General features: G+C 42.5%; 2 protein-coding genes across 4 annotated transcripts in view; one reads left to right on the top strand and one right to left on the bottom strand.

The window, feature by feature from the left end:
* slc25a21 (solute carrier family 25 member 21) overlaps positions 1 to 7,585 on the top strand; it is a 117,966-nt gene extending 110,381 nt beyond the window's left edge. For both annotated transcript variants that reach the window (XM_008399144.3, XM_008399143.3), the window contains 4 exons: positions 1 to 165; positions 2,594 to 2,775; positions 6,132 to 6,184; positions 7,057 to 7,585. In XM_008399144.3, the coding sequence (XP_008397366.1) occupies positions 1 to 165; positions 2,594 to 2,775; positions 6,132 to 6,184; positions 7,057 to 7,118 (462 nt within the window). In that variant the 3' untranslated portion in view covers positions 7,119 to 7,585. The remainder of the gene's footprint in view (positions 166 to 2,593; positions 2,776 to 6,131; positions 6,185 to 7,056) is intronic.
* A 4,610-nt stretch (positions 7,586 to 12,195) lies between these two features.
* Positions 12,196 to 22,327, bottom strand: pax9 (paired box 9). Of its 2 annotated transcripts, XM_008399141.2 has the most exons (4): positions 20,310 to 22,327; positions 19,173 to 19,787; positions 17,413 to 17,555; positions 12,196 to 13,252 (listed from the first exon to the last, which is right to left on the bottom strand). In XM_008399141.2, the coding sequence occupies exons 1-4, from the start codon at positions 20,311 to 20,313 to the stop codon at positions 12,998 to 13,000; spliced, it is 1,017 nt and encodes a 338-aa protein (XP_008397363.1). In that variant the 5' UTR covers positions 20,314 to 22,327; the 3' UTR covers positions 12,196 to 12,997. The 2 variants fall into 2 exon arrangements, with proteins under 2 accessions (XP_008397363.1, XP_008397364.1); XM_008399142.3 differs by lacking the exon at positions 17,413 to 17,555 and having other exon boundaries at positions 20,310 to 22,326.
* Between the last annotated feature and the right edge of the window lie 494 nt (positions 22,328 to 22,821).

Genomic DNA, 22,821 nt, shown 5'->3' with positions numbered 1-22,821 from the left:
CAACCCTCCGCTTTCGCCCAAGCACGACGTATCATCAACTCAGACGGCTTTGGATTGAGAGGTCTGAATAAAGGGTTAACGTCAACACTGGGACGCCACGGAGTTTTCAACATGATCTACTTTGGCTTCTACTTCAATGTCAAGGACGCGATCCCGGCCAACCCGGTAATATGCGAGGCAAAAATCTGCACTGTGTGGAATTTTGTCTGCGGCACATTCCTGCTGCTGTGCCTCAGCTCTGCCTAACCTTTCCTGACTCTGCCTACTTTTGGCTAACCTCAGCCTCTGTGATCCTCACATGTCCTCGCCACATTGCTGCAGGAGAATAACAAGTGTTTAACAGTATGATTAGCTTGCACGGCACGGAGGAAGCAGAAATCAGAGGGAAGCTTCCAAGATCAGCCCCACTAATACCTCGTCTGTTTGCTCCTCATAACATCCTCAAAGTTTCGGATTACACATCCGGCAGCGCCTGATGGCCCAAACAAAAGTTAATTTTGTTTAATGGAAACGTTACCATACGCCACTTCCACATGTACAATCCAGAGCATTAGATTAGAAGTCCAATGAACTAATTGGAAGCAGACAACCGTACTATTTTCGAGAGGAGGTTACAGTGGGAGGCCCGACTCTGTTGTATTTTTCACATTTTTTTTCCAAAGCTGCATAATGTACATTGAAGTGGTCATCTTCTGTGAATAATGATTATGTGGCTAGACGACTTAAATAACTTTCTTCTTGGGTTATGGCCGTTGCTTGTAGGCTTCATCCATGTATGTGTGCGGTGCAGGAATTTTGTTTGCGAGAGGCTAACGACACACGCTTTTAAAATATACAATGACTTGTAAAAGTCACTGCTTAAAGTTTATGCTGTTTAAAACTTCTTGTGATTTTGTCAGATCGTTTGTTACAACTTAAGTGTGTTTTATAGACCTATAGAGTATACTCTTAAAATAAAGGAAAGTGCAGTTCCAGGTCTTTAGGACTATGTTGATACCAACTTTGTACATCTAGAGACTGAAATGTATCCCCTTTTCTCTTTGTAAAGTTACTCGTGTGCTCTGTCGCTTCATCTGTGAACACAACGTGGAATATGCTTCAAGCTAAACCGTTCAGTTGTAGCTCTGGCTGTACGTTTAGCGTCGTGTTGTGAACCTTCTTTTGCGCGTCCTGGTTGTCCTCCATCCGTCTCCTCATTTGATGGACAGAGACGGCTTACCTGTCTCAACAGAGGATCAGCATTCATAGCGCATGATGCTGCCAACACCATGATGCATTGAGGGTGGTTTGCATAAATTATTTTTCTAATGATTTTTATGCAAAACAGAATTTTGCAAGAAGGTAAAAAACGTAATTGTTTGTCTCTTCTTGCCAGCTTCCACATGTTTGCTCTTTCTCCTTTCAACTTGGACTTTATTTATGCCAATAATCCATATGAGATTAAGTGACTCAAAGTTGGATTCTTTTATCAAACAACTGATTTCTCAGTGCAATTGGTTTCACTTATCTTTATTTAGAGGTAATGGAGTTTGATACGTATTCACGCTGCACAGTTCTGATTTTATTTTTATTTAAAACCCTGCATTTAGTTTTATTCGACCTTGTAATCATGCGCTAATTTCTACTGGCCAGTCAAAAATCCGTTTTAATAAAATACATTACAGTTTTCACAAAATGTGAACTTCACAGAGCACTGTAAATGTGTCTTGTGTGTGTTTTGGAGACTGAGCTAAAGTTTCATTGCTCAAAGCTTGTCAGCAACATGAGCAATGAGCTTTCAAGTCAATCATGTCAATAGTCAAATTTAGATTACCGAGCCGGGCTTCTGTTGTGCGGACATTTGAATAGCACATAGGAGGCAGATAGCACACTGCCATCATTCACCAGGGGATGTGTGAGGAGATGTTTGCTTAAGGCTGTTAGGAAGTGGCTTGATGGGTGTACTTAGGCCGTGGCTATATTCCTCCCCCCACCACCCCCTTAACCCGCATCCCACTTAAAAAAAACAGAAGAAGTGGGATTAGATGTTGATTTACCACAGCTCTCGGGGTGTCCAGCCGCTTGAGAAAGCCCTGGACCGGAGAAGCTGCTGTCATTTGTAAAAATATCCTGGCCAATTAGCTGTCAGAGCTCTCCGAGTCTGGGCTTCTTTGGTACAGTAATACCCCTGTGCCGAGTCACAGGCCAATTACCCAAATTGTCCCCATATGCCTCCCTAGTCTGCCTGCGTGAACCCTGTTTATAAATCCTCCGTCTTGGCTCCTCAAAGAACATGTGGTTCTGCTCAGCCAATCACAGCGCTGCACCACAGTCAGGAAGCGCAAATTTGCCCCTCGGAGCCCCTCCTTCCACCACCATAAAATGATCTGGGCTTTCATGCCAGGTTTGAAATCATGCGCTCCGATCCCGTCGTCTCCGTTTCACTTTCGCTCTCGCATAAAAATGCAGTGTCAAATTACTGTGTGTGTTAACTTGGTGTCACTTCTTTGTGTGTGTGTGTGTGTGTGTGTTTCTTTTTTTTTTGTTCTCAAAACGTTTACAATGAAGATTATGCTTGTCAAGCCAATAAGCTTCAACCTCATCTTCCAAACAGGACCCCACGTTAGAGTTCCTGAGGAAGTTTGCGATTGGCCTCACGTCTGGGACCATCTCGTCATGTGTGAATATTCCCTTCGACGTAGCAAAGAGCCGCATTCAAGGGCCCCAGCCGGAACCGGGAGCCATCAAGTACCGCACCTGCTTCCAGACCATGGCGCTGGTGTACCGCGAAGAGGGGTAAAAGCAATGCCGAAAAATAACGGGGCTCCAAACGTCCGTCCTGCAACTTTTTATTGTGTCCCAGTTCCAACAGGTTTGAGTCAAAGAACTCAGTTATGTCCTCACACACAATCAGGATCTACAGAGTTCTGTGAATGACGCATCTAAAAGTTGCAGGCCCTCCAGGACTGGACACATGTGCCTTGAAGGAATAGTCCCGTTTGAGCTTCTGTTAAAGGGTTAAAAGGTTAAATAGCAGTTTATATCTTAACTCTCTTGGCGTCAGAGTTTAGAATAAATTGGCCCTGCTTGTTCAAAAGGGGCTGAGACCAAACCCCCAGACTCTTTATGTGTTAAAAAAAAAAAAAAAAAAAGTCTGGTTTCCAGTGTTAGAGCAGTGAATGCAAACAGGATTTATGAACCTTTAAACCAACATTATCTGAGTCGGTCTTTAGAAAGGTCTCAGAAACCCAAAGTCACAAAATAAAGGTATTCGTTCAGGGGAAGACGCAGTGTTTTAAAATTTATCGTTATTTGTATATATATATATATATAACTACTTCATAGGTGATTGGAAACAATCATATCATAGCCTCATCTTTAACTCCACCTTCAAACTCGAATGTTTGAGATGTAACAACTGCAAAATGTAACCACTTTTCCTCTGTGGTCTTGACAAAATAACTGTCTGATATCAAAGGAAAGCTGTGTATTTTACTACTTTAGGTGAAGGATTTTTTTATTATTATTATTATTTTTATACCTGTGTGAAACTTGGTGCGTTTCACACAGAAAAAGTAATTGATGGTACTCCAACCACTATTTCCTGCCTAAATAATTATCAGCTTCAGGGCAAATTACTTCCCAATACAAATGCAAATGAAATGAAGGTTTAAAGAAAATAGCATTACATAAATTACATGAATATTTCTAACAAGTTTCAAGATCATTCATGGTAGCTCTGCTCTTGTTCGCTGAGTCTTTAGCTTCATCCTCCAGAATCTCCTAATCTGGATGCAACCTTATTCCTAATCCATGTGGTTTTTGAATGAATTGTGTGTGTGAAACATCTGTAGATAACCTGATTATAAATACACATTGATCTTTCAAAGGTTGAAGAATGACCTAAAGAAACGACATCTGTTTATGCAGCTAGCATAGTTAGCTAACTGCACCAGTATTGTCTGAGCTGCTACAAAATGCCCACAAAGTTCTTGATTTGTATTAGAAATAAGATGGGTTGCGTTTTGTTGAAGGAAATTGGGCAAAACTTCATGCATCTCAAAGTAGACTTGGCGAAAACGTAATATCTGACATCTTCAAAGCGTTTTTATCAACTGATAACTCACAGCCAAACAACTTGAATCCCCCCCAGGGGTTTTTATTGATATTTGAAAAGTACAAGCATTACAGTTCTCACTTCAAATTTGGATTCTTCTGTCACTTTTTTCTTGAATCTTTATCCATTAGTAAATGTTAGATACCTGACTGATAATTGTAGCAAGAATCCTGTTTCAGTTTAGGTGCATGTTTAGCGCGCTGCGCTTGAAGCAACAAGTAACATCAAACAGCACAAGTACCAGAACTTTGCAGGGATATGTCTGCAGGATTGTTTTGCTTTATTGAAACGCGTGAAAAGGAAGAAATTTAGCTAAACTGTGAACATTTTCAGTGAGAAATGAATCTTGCTATGAATTACTTCAACTTTTGGTGCCTTACCAGTAGTTGCAGCCAATTTAAATCTTGCAGCAATGTCACCAGGGATGCAAAATGAAGTCAGTAAGAGAGTTATGCACTTCAGGTAGGAAATTAACTGCTTACAATCTTTTGACATATTTCAGAAGTTCTGAAATGTCCCTTTATGGTACAGTCACACATTTTGGTCTACAAGCAAACTTCGGTCATCCTAAAAACCTCGGTCTTGGTTCTGTTGTAGCGAACCTTGGCGTGGTTCACTTCAACAGAGGAAGTGGATTAAAGCACATGCCACTTTGGGTAAAAACAACAAAAACAAACATGTGAGTCTAGCGCCGGCAGGAGAAATGGCTCGTAGTCGTTTTCCTAAAGAATAAAGACAATTGCTACAACCGCTAACATCTGACGCCGCTGCATTTTTGTTCACGTTTCGTGAAGAATGAAATTGCGCTCATCGTCTTTTGAGGTTTTCATGTTGTTGCCTTCAGGGGTTCTTGGTGCGTCGCCACCACTGGCAAGGGGGCTACACAGGTTTTACAAAGAGCTCGGTTCGTTTTGCACAGTGCGGTTTGAAAACTAACCAAGCCAGCTGAAATTGTAATCAAACTGAGTCTACCGGACCATCAGGTGCGAAAACCCCCTTAATGCAAAGCCGTAAAACACGAACGTCAAATTCTATGCTGCACTCAGCATGATGCCAATCATAAATTTGATCAGTGACTGCAGACGTTTATCACTTCTAGGGTAACTGTGGACGTACTCTCAAGCCCCAGAGACTTGACAGCTCCAAACGGAGGTTTCAAGGAAAGATGTATGTTATGTTGGCAGTTGCCCGGGGCTTTCTGTTTTGCCCCCATGCCGCTCCCTGAGACAAGACCCCAAAGAGATGTTTGTCGTTAGTGGATGTTGTTAGTTTGTAGTTGGGGTGGGGGTAGCGGCCCGAGCGGCACTGAAGCCTTGTCGCGGGCGTGCACAAACCGTGCCCCCGCCGCCACATCCAGTCCCCTTCCCTTAACACAACACAGTCTCAGCTAATTAGTGGTCCCTATGGGAGACATCGTTAAGCAGGCCCTAACGAGCCGCGCGGCTCTCCACGGGTCAATCTAATCAGACAGAGGGCCAGGGAGGAAGTGGGTCGAGCCTTATTAACGCCATCATTGGCGGGGGCAGGGAGCGGGACAGGGAGCACGAGGCAGAGGCAGGCAGCCGCTGATCACCTTGAACGCATTAAGGGACAGGTATTCGCCCGCGCTAGCCTGTTAGTCCCTGATGGGGTGACAGACGTGCCAGGTAGCAGACAGACGGAAAGCGAGGCGAGATCAATCGACATCAGCAGGAGCGGGGATGTGTGCGTTGCAGAACGTTCCGTCTCAGGTTATCACCAAAGGAGCGATCGATTTTTACTTGTTCGTCACCTTGAAGTCGCAGTCAGCAAAGGCGATCCTGCTTTTATCGAGAGTTGAGCCAGAATAAACGCTTTATCGTTTATTTGCTGAATATTTCTGCTGCACTGATGATTGAAATCAGCAAATTAACCCAAGGAAACGTTTCCTGTCAGTTCCAAAGGAGACTTATTTAAACTGAGGCTGATTTTCCTTTTTTTGTGTGTTTGGTTGTTTGATTACTTTGCTTGTGTGTGTCTGTATTTCTAACTCATTTTTCCATTTGTTTTTCTGCAGCTTCTTGGCTCTATACAAAGGCTTGGTTCCCAAGGTCATGAGACTTGGACCAGGTAAAAATAAAAAAAGTTTGAAACTTTATGCTCAATGTTTTAGTTTTATAATGTATATTAAAATGTTGGTACGTAAACCTAAATCAGTAATGTTTAACATTTGAAACACTTATTATTCTGTGATTTCATTGTACATTTCCAAAGATGTGAAGCCATGACCAGCATGTTCATCTTTTCTTGGTACATAATTAGGAATTATAAATTGCATAACTAAGCAAGGCTTTTTATAAAATAATTTCTGGTACTTGTATCACAATACCTTGCCTTTTGTTTCAAACCCAATGAACTTTTTCACATTTCAAGATATTGCGACCACAAACTTTTGTGTGTCAGCTCTGGATTTTTATCCAGATTTTTATCCATATTGGGGGGGGAAAGCACAGTTGGGAAGTAGAAAGTTTCTACAAATAAAAATCCAAAAAGTGTGGAGATGATTTGTTTCCAGTTTCCTGAGTCAACACTTTGTAGAACCTGATTTTGAGAGCTCGACTTACTGTAACTCGCTTTACCCCCGGGCTCATCTGCTGAGTCCCTTTGTCCTCATGATGCTGATTGATCGGCAGTATTCTCCAACAAACCATTTCATAAAAGTGCACAACTTTGTACTTGTCTGCTACATAAAATCAGAAAAAATTTCAGGGTTTTTTTGTAACACAATAAAATGTGAAGAAGTTTAAGGGTTGTGCATGTTTTTGCGAGGCGCTGCATGTTTGCTTTCAGCCATCAGTATACATGTATTTAAAGACGAAGTCGTATGTTTTCTGGATCTAATGGAGGCTGCAAATCTCCTTAATCCTCATTTAAATATGACAATAAAAGCTCTCGTGTCCCGTGTAAATGAGACTGCGCTTCTCCGTCGTGTTTTGCTGCAGGTGGAGCGGTGATGCTGCTGGTCTACGAATATGTGTCGTTGTGGTTGCAGAAACACTGGTAACGAGAAAACCACAGAAGAGAAATGAAAGCCTGTAATTTCTGTTCCAAATTTATTCCTCATTGACTGAATTGGTGACTCACCACGAAGCCTTTGGATTTGTTTTGGGGGTTTTTGTGTTTGTTTGTTTTTTCTAAGATTTATAAAAATACCAAAATAGTGTTCCCATATTTGGACGATGCATCTTGATCACTCAGGAATGAAAGCTGTGTGAACCAATTGCACCAAATAGTATTTAGATTTTTTTTTTTTTTTACCAAACGCTCCTAGCATAGACAAAACTGTGCCGACTTTATAAAGTGACCTTTGTAAATGGAGCTCTAAAGTTATTAGACGAAATATTAGCTTTTTCTTTGCCGCTCTGTTTGTCCCCAACTTGTTTAAAATGGGTCAGTTTGCTTTTTTTTTGTTTTTTTTTCTTTTTTTTTACAAAAATGAACTAAATAAATAGTTACCTTCACTTTACAACAGCTCTCCTGTTATCCCCTCTTTTGTCGAGATGAAGCCGTTCATAGATGATTCCAATATTTTAATTCTTAATACATTTTAAAACTAACATTTTTAAGGCTTTCAATTTTTTTTTAATTATCCAAAGCACTAAAAACTTCATTTAAACTTCTCTAAGTGAATGAATTAAAATGTAACCAACTTTGTAAACCAACATGTGGCTCAGATTTGGATTGACACAAACGCACACAGCAAAGACGGGAAGGTTCTCCTCCTCTTTGGTTCTTCTTCTTTTTAGGGTTAGAAGAAGTGATGACACTTCTTCTTTAGTGTCATCCATATTCTTATCGTCTCCAATCAGTTTCCCTCTCGGTACAACAGGAAGCACCGAGCATGCTGCTGCCACTGCTGTTTTTCACTGTTGCTATGGGGTTGCTATGGTGACGCGCAGCGTTAGCTTTGACATAACTCTTTCCACCTAGAGCTTCATGCATTTTGTCAATCCAAAAAGAGGTCACTCTTGTGTCCCTCTTCCAAAAAAGCCTTTCTTCTTTTTATCTTTCCATAAACTTCAGCCTGGAGCGGCGCTCAGCTGATTTCCCACCTGAGCTGTGGACTTGTGCAGCTCCTCCATAGTTACCGTGTTTCTCTTAGCATTCTCTCCTATCAGGTCTCTGCAACCTTCACAGCCCAAAGTGTCGTTTCCTCTCTCAGGCCATTCGAACAAAACTTGCTTAGAGCTGCAAATGTCGCAAAACTATTTGGGAGGGAAAAAAGACAACTTGTAATTTTTTTATGAATATATCTACTCTCGAAAATGTATTTTTTAAGAACCGACATTTTATCAAATTTCTTTTCCGATCTAAAAGATTAACAAAAAATGTAGCAAAAAAATATCTTTTCTGCGAGATGGAAAATGATGGATATTTTTTTAAAAATATCACGTAATTTCCAACAAACAGATTTTAAAAGCGCATCGCTGGCACTTTTAGTGTCATTTCTCTGTAGAGATTCAAATCAAATATTACAAGAAGAAACCCAGAAAGAAACAAAAAAACCACACCAGAAAAAACCTGCATTTCTTTTTTTTTTTTTTATCCTAACCTGGATTTAAACTACGTTGATCCTGAGGCCTTCGCGGAGCAGGCTTCATGTTGAAGTTAAATTACACACAGGCCTACTATTTGACTCTTATTTTCTTTAAGGCTGTCTAATTAAATGGGGGTTAAATGCAAACTCGGCTGACCGCTGCTCTCAGATTTTTCTTTATTTTTTTAAATTAGAAAATCTTTTCCTTTCACTTCAGTCATGCGCTACTTTGCGCTGATGACAATAACATGAAATCCCAACAGAATGCATTAAAGTTAGTTTTTGAAATTACTATTTTCAACCTTTCCATGATATGAAATTTACCTTTTTTTTTTTTTTTTTAACTACGCATAAAATATGGAGTTTTGTTTGAAAGGCTGAAACATTGTGCTCCTTATGCGCTGGTGCAAGCTGCGGTCGGGATGCATTCTTCTCCGTGCCCTAATGGCCGACTTGTGCTGTCGCACATCCGTTTTCCCTGCTCGTGTTTCACCTCGGCGCTGATATAAGCGTATCGGCTTTCCCCCCCGTTTACCACGCCATCACTCGCTTCTCGTCTCCCCGCCATCCTAGCCTTTTGTTGTTTGACTAACTGTCAGCCGAACAAGTTGCGCCCGCCAGCTGAGTGTCAGTCTCTTCCGTGTCTTGAGCGTAGCTTCCAGTGCAAGCTTAAACAACACGCTTTAGAAAAATCCTAATGAGGCCTTGGGTCCTTTGTTCACGTTCCCTCCCTCGGCCCGCATCTCTGTTCCACAAATATGCAATCTCACAAACACACCTGTCCGAGAGCCGCAGGGCGTCGGCTGCTGCCCTCGAAGACTCTTATCGTGACCTTATCTGGTAGCTCCGACTGACCGAGCCACGTTGGCATTTGACAGCCGCCCCCCTTAATGTGGGAGTTTTCCTCTGCGCCAAACTCAAACGGCTGCTGCCTTTTTTTTTTTTTTCTTTTGTTTTGCCCGGGGACCTGTGGTGATGGATGAACAACCGTGGCTCGCAGACTGATGAAATCGTAAGCTCCCAACCTGTCCGTTTTTCGTAATGAAGTGCTCAGCGTGAATGTTTGTTTCGGGCCTGACAGCTTGCAACATGCACGCCCAAAATTGCCGGTAGCTAGGCAACAAAGCCACCTTCAGCTGAATTCCCCGCACATCTTGATCACCATAAATCAGCAAAATATGCGGCCTCCGTATGAAGCGTTTCACCTCGGCAGTTCCACTTTGACGAACCTGCAATCTGCGCTCGGCTCTGCCTGTGTTTTCCAATGCAAACACAGTCGGTGATTAATGTGCATTAAAATCTACCACAGTGAGGGTGCGTGCATGCACAAAGACATGCTGGGTTCGTCTCTGCTGATTTCTTTTCTCTCCCCCCCTTCTCAAAAATCCCAAGTTTGAGAGGTTTTGCTCACCTGTCTGCTCGACGTTGTTGTTTTAGGACATTAGGAAAACACTCTGGCTGTCGTCAGCTTCTTTGAAAAGTGCTCACTGAGCAGAAGCACGCACAGAGCACCGTGTTCAGCCAGTGTCAACATTCTCTGCTCTATGTTACCCTGCAAAAACCGAAGGCTGTCTTGTTTCTGATTGCATGTGAAGAAGTAAAGATAACCATATGACACTGAAGTCAGACTCAACATAATTAATTATAAACACGTGTCGGCCCCTATTTTCAAAACTGCATCTTGTGGACCATAAAGCCGAGCAGCGAGGGCTTTTAGAGCAGCTTTTTTTTTTTAATATATATATATATATTCGTCACGCAGCCTTCAGATGAGCTTGAATTCTAATGTTTTAAGTCAAAGAAGGCCATTTCTTTCTTCTTTTTTTTTATTTATTATTTTTTTGTTCTTGGAAGAAAAAGTTGACTTTAAAACGGCATCCAACCCTCTTCTACTAGCAAAAGAATCATTAGCTGTTGGCGATAGTTGGTCTTCGGTTAAAGGATGGTGGCGATGGCCAGCCTCTGCAGTCTGCACGTCGCCCCCACCAACCCCCTACCCCCAACGCGATGTGGTTCATGTACGGTCAAACACTGCGACCGTGAGCAACGGTCCGTGACCACTGGATGCGGGGAGAGGTGCTTTCCAAGTCAAATCAGCTCCTGCATGGGGCGGACTGTTGACACTGTAACGCGGAGGCACTGTTTACGCTGCGACACGGGATGGATAGACAAAAAAAAGAGAAAAAGAAAAAGCGAAACACCTTCTCGAGTTCCCTCAGCAGCAACATGGGAGGAACAAAAAGGGAGCAGGTGAGCCGCTTTATCAAGAGATCAATCTGCGCCTCCACACCGCAGCGCAGTTTGTTTAAATCCCCGGTTTCCACTGCAGGGCTAGACGGGGCTTGCTAGACGCGCAGACGAATAATTTATTACTCCACACTTTTCCCCCCTTTCGAAATCTGTAGAAAGCGTTTCTTTTTTTGTTTTGTTTCTTTGTCTTTCTGCAAACTTGTCATATATGAACTTTTCTTGACAAACACGGCGAGCCGGTCCCGCAGAAACGGGCCCCGGCCTGACCCCTCATCTGCCTCGTGCCCCGTCGATTGGCCCCGTGCGGCGGCGTTTCAGTTCGCCGTTCCTTCCACGCAACGCAAAACCCTGTACAAACCTTCTAAATCACAAAATAAGCTGAAACTTATTCTGTCAAGAATACAAATGGAGGTTTAAATGGACAACATGACATTGTAATTTACAAACGACTATGAAGATTTTTTAGGGTCAGTTTTTTGCGAACTGCCACTAAAAGAAGTGTAATTTACTGTTAATGTAAAATATATAGTTTGGCCCAATATTATTCATACCCCTGGCAGATTTAAGCTTGGAATATATATTTTTTTTCTAATTTGATTAACATTGACTGGAAGTTATATGGACGTTTGCGAGTCGCGCAGCTATTGTCCAAACTTGAATCTGATAGAAAAAGTGAAAAGACGCAAGCTATCAGTCACAAACGTTTTGGCTGAATGAAAATAGCTTTACATCTGAATTATTTTGGTATTTTAGCTGTACTTCCAATAGTTGTAGGAGTAATAAAAAATAAATAAATGAAAATATATAGCATTGCCCTGATGTAACCACAATTTTGTACACTTTCTGCACATCAGGTACAGTGCAGATTTATTATTACTTTCAACCGAGATAGAGAGCATAAATAGATGCGATGAGGTCAGAAGACACTCCTGCCTGTGCTGCTCTACAGGCCGACGTTGCCGTATGTTGCGATGAACTCTCCGCACTCAAATTCTACCTGATGGACTGCCCAATGAGGCATGACGCATGGAAATCAAAAACGCAGACTTTGATGGCCGGCTCACTGTTTTCGTTTGGTTTTTGTTTATGAAAAGCAGCTTCCTAATCATGTAAATCAGACCAGAGTGCCAGAATACCCCGAATTTAGCTGAGATGGAATAAAATGAGACGCTGAAAAACATTTTTCTTTTCCCTTTTTCCCCGCGATGGGGTGTGTACCGTACCGTACGTCTTCCGTGTTAATACCCCCAACCCCCCAAAAGAAGCAGGAATGCCCCGGGGAGAAAAAAAAAAATCGGTAAACAGCCAAACAATTTAATAAGATACATTCAATTTCACTGTGCAACATTTGTCAATTGTTAATGCTCTGCAACATAATTCCAATTCTGTCCTAATGTGCATGGAGACTCCCACGCATTCTGCAACGCTAATTGCACTTCATTCAACGTACCTTAACCTAAATAAATAAGACTTCTGTGTGGAGCTCTTTCTTTGGCTACACTTTTAGTGAAGTGGGGAAAAAGCAATGCTCCATTTATAAAATCATAAACAATTACAACAACCAACAAAAATAAAGCATACAAACTTTAAAAAAAAAAAAAAAAAAAGCAATGGTAATTTACAAGCACCCTGAAACACTCATGCAAAGTGTTTTTCTTTAGGTTGATTGTATATTTCTGAAGTCGTACATTACCCCGTTTTTGCCCAGAGAGTGTGCAGTAAAGAGTCTGAGAGGAATAGTGTTGATGGGTGGAGAGTGGTGGTCACGCACTTGTCCCTTCAGAACACCTGCTCTGCGAGTCCTTTTAGACAACGAGTTTGTTGTGTCGACCGTTTCACTCCTTTCGGCCTTCGGTCTCGCCGTGTTGAGTTTGGAGTGCGGCACGGGGGAATGGGGGGCGAAGGTCGAGGGAGAGCGTCCCGCACTCGGTGGCGGTTCTCAGTCCTTCATAGAAGGGCGACTGCAAGAGCGAAACGACAAGACTCGAAGTCCGTTGTGATGTCCCGTCCACTCACCCTCACACCACCACCCCCGCCGCCGCCACTGTTCACCCCCCCCAGACTCTGTCCGTCTCTCTAGTCCTCGGAGGGAACGCTCAAAGCACCGACGCGGCGACCGGGTGGATGGCGTCGCGGCTCGCCGCTATGTTCTTGAAGGCCAGAGGGCCGGCGAGGTCACAGCTGTGGGGAGATAGAGCACTGCCACTGGCCGGCTGCCATGTGGGTCCGGTCACATAGGCCGACGTGGTGGCGCTGTACCCCATGTAGGGTGACACTTGGGTGGGAGGGTGGTAGGGAGGGATGCTGGGCGCTGTGACATAGCTGTTCGCTGTGGGCAATCCACTCGGCGTCTGGAAACGAGAAGGGAAAAGTCCAGATTAAATCTGCAGCGTGGATCAAAAAGGTCAAATTTAATCCAGTTGGGGTTTTTTGTGGTTGTTGTCCTCAACTGAGTCCCGTTTGTGAGTCGCTTTCTTAGAATAAATGAAACGGATGTCATTTGGTGGCAACACTTTTATGAATTTTGGTGACTTTAAGATTTGAGAGTTTGAGAAAGCTATATATATATATATATATATATATATATATATATATATATATATATATCCCACACACACACACACATACACTGTGGCTTTAGAAGCAAGCTGCAGCAATAAGTGAAAGTAATATCGGTTGAATTATAAACAGCAGACCTAAATCCCTAACTTCACAGCCACCACATAAAAATCCCACTGTCCAGATTTTGATGAAAGTATGAATGATCAATTATGCGCGCTCACGCTCCTGCCACACATTAAAGGAACATAACAACCATACATGGGTGGCTGCACTGTTGTTGTTTTTTTTCTTTGCGCTGAAAATGGACGTTTCTCTGTCAGCGTCCACATACCACACCAGCCGATGGAGTACAGGCTTGTTGGGGGACGCCACAAAACAGATGTCATGATAGATTTGTGGAGGGGGAGAAGGAGGCAGGAGAAGAGGAAATATGATAGAAAATGAGGAAAGGGAGGGCTACGGCGCAGGAACGGGCTCTGCTGCTCTGGCACAGGAACAGGATTCAACTGGAGGATTTCACATTTTGATCATGGAGACAGAATTTCTTCTCATGGGTGGTCTAGCTAGTGCAAGCACAAATATGTTATTAGTTTTTACAACTGGGATTTTTTTCCCCCTGCACTTACATGCCTGTCTGAAATGATTTAAAAAATAATAATAATAATAATATGTATGCATTATTCAAAATATATCTTTTATCCGTTACGCTAAAGGTGTCGGAGGAACGTGGAGGTCCCGAAAAGGTCGTTTTGAAAACTGCTCAAATTTTCCATCATACTTTTCGAAATCCTTTTTAATGCCAGACAGAATGCTGAAGTGACCTTAAATTTCTCCACGTGTACAGATATCAAAAAGTGACATAGTGCCCCTCCTGCGCCCCCAATCCCAAATCTGTTGCTGAATACTGCCGGTCAGTCGGCTGAAAGAATGCTAGCATTCTTTTGCCATATTTACAGGAGAGTAGACTGCTTAAAAAAAGAAAAGAACAATGGAAAACGGTAGTGGCATGAAAATTAAATGAGAGCCCTAATCCACAATTAATAAATTACATTTTCAAGATTTAAAAAAATATATACATATATTAGTAAGCTAAGAGCGTGGTGCCTGTGAAGCAGCAGACTTCAGAGTGGCTACCTGAGCAGATAACCAGACTAATTAACCAGCTGTTGGCCACATTTCATATTTATCGCTCTTTAATTAGCAGTATGGTGGAAAGTTAAATTTAAAGTATGTTTATTCTATATTTTTACTCTGTGTGCCAAAATTGCAATAGATATTTTTAATTTTTTTACCTTAAATCATGAAAACTTTAGTAATCAACATGCTACGTTCACAGCAGTAAGAACAGCTGCTTTTCTGTTTTAAATAAAAGCAATTGAAATTACGCTATGCTTTTTAAAAATGCCTTTTGTGTGACTTTGGTGGGGGGTTTTTCTCAACTTTGTCACGACATGAGAACGTCACACAGGCCTACTGACTACTTTACGACATATTTTTTTTATCATTATAAGCCTTGAAGATGGAGCAAGATTTTTTTTTTTTTTTTTGTCGCTTTCTTAGCTCATAGCAGGCCACAAAATCCCGTCTGCGGAACGGTGCCAAGTGTACGTCTTATGCAATTTTCTCAAAGGTAAAGTACAACACAGCAGCTGCACACACACACACACACACACAGAACACGGTCCATCCTGATTGCATCATTTTGTTGGCTGTCTACTTTTTTTTTTTCTTTTTCCCTCCTTCCTTTTCTGCATATTTTTAAAGTAGATCAACTGCTGTATTTTTGGCTCACGTGATGTAGTAATAATTGAATTGCCTTTTTTACTTTTTTATTAATTACGTTGACATAATTGGCTGCAAAGACACATGAGATTAAAAGCAGATCAAAATGAACTTGAATAAAATGAAATCATTTTTAAATGTACTTAATGTATTGGCTCGAGCTTTTATTTCGTGGCTGTAATGCCAGATTTCTGTTTATCCTTATGCTCATTAAGATTTAAACGCCTTCCATTAATCCCACTGTTTATAATTTAAATCAGTGTTGTGGCTTCAGCGTTTCTCAACGTTTTTTTTTTTTTTTTTTTTTTGGGAGGGGGGGGGGCATGGCGGAAAGCATGAGGCCTGCTTCCCTTTCAAGGCAGCTGAGCAGCATCCACTCCGATCGCACTTCCCGGCGTGACTTCAACTCCAACACAGCTCGGTGATGCTGCCCATGTTTCCATGGATACCTCTGTCCCTCCCTGTTATCGGAGCGGAGCCTCCAGGCTACCTGTTAGCAACCGCAGCGTCTGGCCCTGCAGACGCACGACCTGCTGGCCTCCTCTGCGTTTTTAGGTTGATCTAGCCTGCTAATGCTCGAGCTAAAAATAAACGGTGGAATAGTCCTTTAAACGGGTTTACTCTTGGCTGCCAAAGCCAGGGAAATGGAAAAAAGAAAAAAAAATCAGGCCTGCATGTTATGGGGATGTTTGTGATTTTGAAAACATGTATGAGAGTCATACACGTTTGCATGACTCTCCACTAGCTGGAAGAATTTCTGCTTTCTTTTTCCCATCTGTTTAAACGTATTCTTCTTAATGCTTGAATTTAATTTCCTACTTAACTTTTTTGTGTGTGTGTGTGTGTGTGTGTGTGTGATATCTGTCTACCAAATTATGTTTTGGGAGCGCGCTCAGAGCGACATCCCCAGATAGATTTATTGCACATTGAGCCTGAAATTTCCCCCAACTGATGAAGTGAGACGATCAATCACGCCTCGTGGACATCTCTCGAGACTTTTATTTTTTATTTTTTTATTTTTTTACTCTTACTTGTCAAGTAAAGAGGAAAAACATTCGTGCGCACACGCCAATGCGCCGTCACCAAAACCAACCTTTTCGCAATTTACGCAAAATTATGATCCGCGTTTTCGTCCAAAGCTTATAAAGGCAAATTAAATTCTACATTTTTAAAATTATTTTTATTGAAATTTATGCTAAAGATGTAAAAAAAAAATAAACAGCTTACTTTAAAAAAAATATGTGATTTGCTTTTGCCTTGTGTCCAAAATAAGTCTTTACTATAATATCTTGAGGCCTATTTTTCGCCTTTCATAAGTCAGAGTTAAATTATAAACGCGCTGTTGCGTGTGAAGTTGAAATGGAGTATTGATTTCTCTGTTCTCTTGAAATTACTGTGACAGCGGAATTTATTCAACCCAAAGTGAATATATTTATATATTTTTTTGTTTAAATCACTTTAAACAAAAACATGAAATTAAAATATAAAGAATGTTTCTGGAAACATGTGTTAAACCCTATGGGCGCCACTGTTGCAAATCTAATATATATTTTTATTATTTCTTTAAAAAAAATGTTGTCCACCTCATAATTGTCACGAGGACGTCGGCGTCCTCGTGCACCTATTGACTTGCATGTAAGTGTTTTTGGGGAGGTGACAGTTAAGGGGTTAATAGCTTAAACATTCACGGCTGCTTTAAGTCGCTCACATTAAATCAATTACTCTGTGCTCGAATAATTTACCAGAAAACCAAAAAAATCTGACTAATGATTTTTCAGGAGTTTTTTTTTTATGAGTGGAAATGCGTCACAATTTAATTTAAGCCCATAATATTATTTTATGAAACCTCTTTGAGTTGTCAGTTGCTAAATAAATAATCCCCAAAATAAATGACCAAGCAGCAGGACCAACGGAAAATGGTGCTTGTAAAATGAAAATGGTAATAATAATACTGAAGCGCACCATTAATGTGCAAACCTGCAATGCATGTTGGTGGTTTTTGAAAGGGGGGAGAGGAAGGGGACTTCAAGCCATATAATTATTTTTGAAAAATTAAATCAAGTCTGCTATAAATAGATGGGGGTAAAAAAAAATCTGAGTTACAAAAAGTGACTGCTTTTTAAAAATAATAATAATAATACAAAAAAATTAATGTCCACATTTTTACCTGTGTGGATTTTGCTTCGTGGGGTTCTAAATGCGCCTTATCCACGCCATTGACTAGAGACGAACTGGCTGGTGGGAAATTACTCCTGTTTATAGCGCTCCATTCTTCTAGTTTGGCGCTGGAAAAGGATGGACTGTCACTAACTGGGGGAAGAAGTAAAAGAGACACAGAAGAACAGGGAAGTCAGGAAGGGCTTTTCGAAGGGAACTCTGGGGAGAAAGGGGAGAAAAAAGAGCGGCCCAGGTCGCTGCTACACTCTCGCACTCTAAAGCCGAAGGTTAGCCAAGTTGCAGTAGACGATAACCCTGTGACTTTTTTTCTTTTCCTTTTTTGCACTGAAGCGTGACCATTTGCCATTTCTACGCAGCAATGCTACCATAAATCTACACGCTTTTATTTGCGCACAAATAAAATAAGATTCAATCTGAAACTAATTTTGTGTGTTTTGCAAATTAATACTCACAGATTTAAAATTCTGCTCCTTCATGAATCCATCTAGATTATTTGAGAGCGTTTTAAGAAAAACAAATAAAATGGAAGCTCCTTTTTCTGTTTGTTTTTTTCTCCTTTTTTTCTACGTTCAAAGTTCATGCGTTCAGCCTCGAGTGTTTGGGGATTTTTTTTTTTAAATATATATATTTATAAAGCTCAGATGATGATGCAGGCTGTATAGCTGGACTCTACGGTGAGTCAGTCCACCCAATCTTTGTGGGGTGACTGAAATTTACTTCCTCCCTTTCGTGCGTAAAGGACAATCCTCCCAGTGTTTACCGCTGTGAGAGGCAGCAACCCCATAAAACATTTAAACAAAATTCACGCTTTAGAAGCTAAAATAAAAAGTCTGCCTCCCTATAAATCAATATGAGCAGTTTTGCATTTGGTGCTTACAGGTCATACGCCGGCGCGCACTTTACAATCCGTGCCCGTGGAAATAAAAAAACAAATCAACCTACGCGTCTCTTTTGACCCCCACCTTTCACAAGGTCTCGATCCACTTTTTTTTTTTTTTAAGTTGCGTAAATGGCGAGATCAGCGCGAAAACCTTAAAAACCCGCAGCCACAAGACATCTGCAAGTGATTTTGGAAATGCATAAATTGTTTAGAAAGGAGGCCTTTCAAAAACACAATCCTCCCCCTGTGAGTTCTCGCAGATATCTGCCTCGCGTTTGTCTCGTTTGGGCCGCTTAAGTTACAGATATACGCTGTTAATATGACGGCGGTGGAAGTGGAGAGGAGCCCGGAACCCTGACAGCACTTCCCCTCCTGCCCCTGGTAAACAAGCTGCTGAGCCCGAGCCCACCATTAACACTGATTTATGCCGGATCCTGTTTCACTGTTTCCAAAACATCTGCGGTCGTGTTGAAGGGGGTTGTGGAGTGGAGGGGTGTAGGGGTGGTGGTGGTGGTGAGGGGGGTGGGGGGGTAGGCAAAGTCATCTGGGCCTTTACCTGCATGTGTCACACAGACTGGACTACAAACACGAGGCCCTGGCTGTGCTGGGAAACGCGGCTCTGCGCCAAAGAACACCGAACAAATTCTGTCACCTAGAACCTCATGCCAACTCTAGATCAGCAAACTGACGGTATATTATCATTATTTATTATTATTATTATTATTATTATTATTTATCAATTACTACTTTGGAAACTATACACACTCACACACTCAGACACGCACACACACACACACACTACCCCCTAAAGCTGGTTCAAATGTGCTGTAGTGAGTAACAGTAACGGGCCTGTGCGCAGCCTTGCTTACTTTGTTGCTCTGTGATAGATCGAATCCCCAGAATATCTGTGACAGAATGCGAGGAGGGCCATATCCTGTGCATGGCCATGTGTCCGGGAAGGGTGGGCATGCCGGGGGGATTGGGCACTTTAGACGCCGGGTAGGAGTACAAGTGGTTGTAAGGTAACGATGGCTGAGGCGGCGGGTGAGGCGCCTGCTTGCCGGACTCGTACTGACTCTGCTGCGCCAGATTCCCGATCTTGTTCCGCAGGATCCGGCTGATGGAGCTCACGGAGGGCAGGTTGAACTTGTCGCACACGCCGTCCGCTAGCAGCCTGTCCCGGATCTCCCAGGCGAAAATCCCCGGGTCCCGTTGCTTGTAAGTCCGTATGTGCTTGACGACGGTGGGCGTGGTGACCCGCGGCTTGCTGCCCCCGATGGCCCCCGGCAGGATGGAGCCGGTCTCGTTGTAGCGGGCCAGGATCTTGCTCACGCAGCCGTGGGAGACGCGCAGCTGGCGGCTGATGTCGCACGGTCGGATCCCGAGCTGGGCCAGCTCCACGATGCGGAGGCGGATGGCGTTCGGGAGAGGCCGGCCGTTCACGAAGACACCGCCGAGCTGGTTCACCTCACCGAAGGCAGGTTCTAGTGTCGAAAACAGGCAGAGGAGAGAGGGCTGTGAGACATGACGCTAATGGCCAAAACACACACATACACACGCATACACACACCCTCTCTCTCTCACACAGAAACACACACACACACAGGTCTCACACATCTGACATGATGGAAGCGATTTGACACAATCTGATTTCTGGGTGAACTAATGAAGCAGATGGAAGCTTTTTACTCTGCTTATAAACTTTTTATGGCTGTTTTTAAAAAGCCCACAAAGGAACATTTTATGCTTTCTTCTCAGAAAAATTTTCGCTTTGATTTGGAAGCTAATCAGTACGAGTTATCAGAGATGTTTGTTGGTATTAACACGGTCCAAACGCCACGCGGACGCCCCCCGAAAATCCCGTGCGTAACTAACGGTCTTCCGCCTAAAACAACAAAAAAAGAAAAAGAAAAAAAAATCTCGCTGCATTTTCTCACCTTCCCATTACAAACCGATCGCTGCATCCTCCCGGTTAAGACGGGAGAGAAAAGGACAGTTGAACTCACCCATCGTGTTGAAGCCGCAAAGGAAGTACACGGTGTCCGCTCTGTGCCGCCTCCGTGGATCCTGCTGCGCGTCCAGCGTGTCCCGCACTCGAGTGCAAAAAAAAATAAAATAAAATAAATAAATACAACCCACTTCTTGTGCGACAAAATGAAGAAGAGGGGACAAAATTCTCTTTCTGTTTCCCGAAGGCGCCGGAGACAGGCTTACATTTCAATCTGTTGAAATCAGGGAGGCCGGGCTTCCCGGAGCGTCTGCGCCCGCTGATTGGCCCGCCTCTCCAATCCGCGTTCGGGATCGCGCTGCGCTGTCTGCCATTGGTGAGAGGGGGGGAGACGTTTGACATGACAGTTTCATCTCTCGCCGCCTCCCCGTTCCTGCTCCCCTGCGCCCCCCCACCACCACCACCTCTAAAAGATGGGCACAGCCAACATGTATGTGTTTGTTATTGAGACAGATGGGGTGGGTTTTACGCAGAATCAAGATTCTAGATCAGATCCTTCACCCACTGAAGAGTGATGGCCAGAAAAAAATAATAAATAAATAAATAAATAAATAAATATGGCTCCTGTTGGGGGATAATCAGGGATATCCCATCTGCACAAAAAAAAAAACAGAAATGGTTGCATGTAATATTATACATCGGTTGCACATTTAATTTCTCATTGGAATTAGTAATAGTGAGTTCAATACATATATAAATATGGATGACGTTGGTGGTATCCGGTCTGAAATGTGAAACACGCTCATCATTTTGAACGCGGTGGATTATTGTAATACATCCCAATCCTGTTGCACGTTTCCATGTTTTCACAGTTGCGCATAAAAACTTTTTTTTTGAGAGAGAGAGAGAGAGAGAGAGAGAGAGAAACAAATCAACCGAATTTTAATTCAGAGTTAGATTCTGACAATTTAACCATATTTAAGACGCCAAATCGCGCAGTTCGTGCGTAAAATTTGGCTTGAAGGTCTAATATAAACCCAGAGAATCGCTTGGATCGTAGCTGCGCGCACAGGACGGATCAAGTGTTCCCAAATAATTCAATTGTGCTTGAAGGCTTGTGGGCTTGCAGACCCCCTTTTTTTTTTTTTAGCTTTAAAGCGGTTATTGAGATTCGACGTTTGCACGCAAATGCATCAGGTAGTAACTGTTTCTAGCGGTTTCGTTAACACACATTGGCTCAATGGAAAGCCCACTGGCAGCCAGTAGGAGAGATTTGTTGCCTCCCTACGCGAGAAACAAACACGCCATGACTTTGCACCTCCACTTTCTCCCCATTGTGACACATGCTTTGGGTTATCTTGTATCATACGTTCTTTTCTAACAAAGGTCTGACCTTCATCTCCCACTCTAAAGGGATCAATGTGCATGTAAACATCAAACGGCGCTCCGTGCAATTAGGAATATTGTTGGAAAAAAGAGAAAAATGTCTGCAGACATTAAACAAGTGAGGCGGCTGCGAGGGGCCAAAAGGTACACAGATGATTCTTCGGTATTTGTTCCAGCACGTATGGCTCTGAGGTTTAGCTGCAGGACGGGAAAAGCGGTGTGTGTGTGTGTGTGTGTGTGTGTGTGTGTGTGTGTGTGTGTGTGTGTGTGTGTGTGTGTGTGTGTGTGTGTGTGTGTGTGTGTGTGTGTGTGTGTGTGTGTGTGTGTGTGTGTGTGTGTTTTGTTTACCTTCTCCCGTCTCAGTGATGAGGGCCTAATTCCCCCAGAAGTGTGAATAAATACACCCGGCTAGGTAACGCGCGAATATTGTTTACCGTAAGAAAAACCAAGTTAGACTTTCCCCCACTGAGCTCACCACCGCGGCACGCTTTGCACCCCACCTGCCCACCCTCGTCAGCGCCAGCGCGTCAGGTCGGGGGACGATGTTTACGGTTAGCGAAAACGCGCTCGACTCGTTTCTATGCATTATTAGCCCCGTGTTGGCTACAGGAGGTCAGCGCTGAGGGATCAGAGGTCTTTGCAGGCTATTCCATTTTCAGCGCTTTCACAGCGGACGGAAACGCACCTTACTTTTTTTTTTTTCTCTGACCCCCCCCCCCCCCCTCCTTCTCACCCGCAAGATAAATGTCTGAGCTGCAGATTCATGACACTGCGCGGGTAACAGAGGTCAACGCTCACCTGATAAATGATTAATAACAGGGCCTAATACTACTTAATTTTTTATCCTTATAAGCTTGACTATTGTTATCCTTATTTTTACTTTTGTAACCGGTCAAAACAAACCATAAATAGTTTATATATATTCATTCATTCATTCATTTTCTGTACACCCTATATATATATATATATGTGTGTGTGTGTGTGACAAAAAGACGGAAAATTATATATTAATTGTCTATAAAATAGTTTATATATAATTTTCTATAATTTCATGCACGTATGTCTCATGGGTTAAATTATTTTATTTTGTCCTGAATTAAATTATATTAAGTTTAAATTTTCCGTCTTTTTGTCACATATATGATTGATACGTTTCTCATATATATATATATATATATATATAT

Source organism: Poecilia reticulata, chromosome 22 (assembly GCF_904066995.2).
Source record: "Poecilia reticulata chromosome 22, P_reticulata-male-v2, whole genome shotgun sequence".
Lineage (NCBI taxonomy): Eukaryota > Metazoa > Chordata > Actinopteri > Cyprinodontiformes > Poeciliidae > Poecilia > Poecilia reticulata.
The sequence above is the reverse complement of the archived record's forward strand: the minus strand, read 5'-3'. Positions and strand labels throughout refer to the sequence as shown.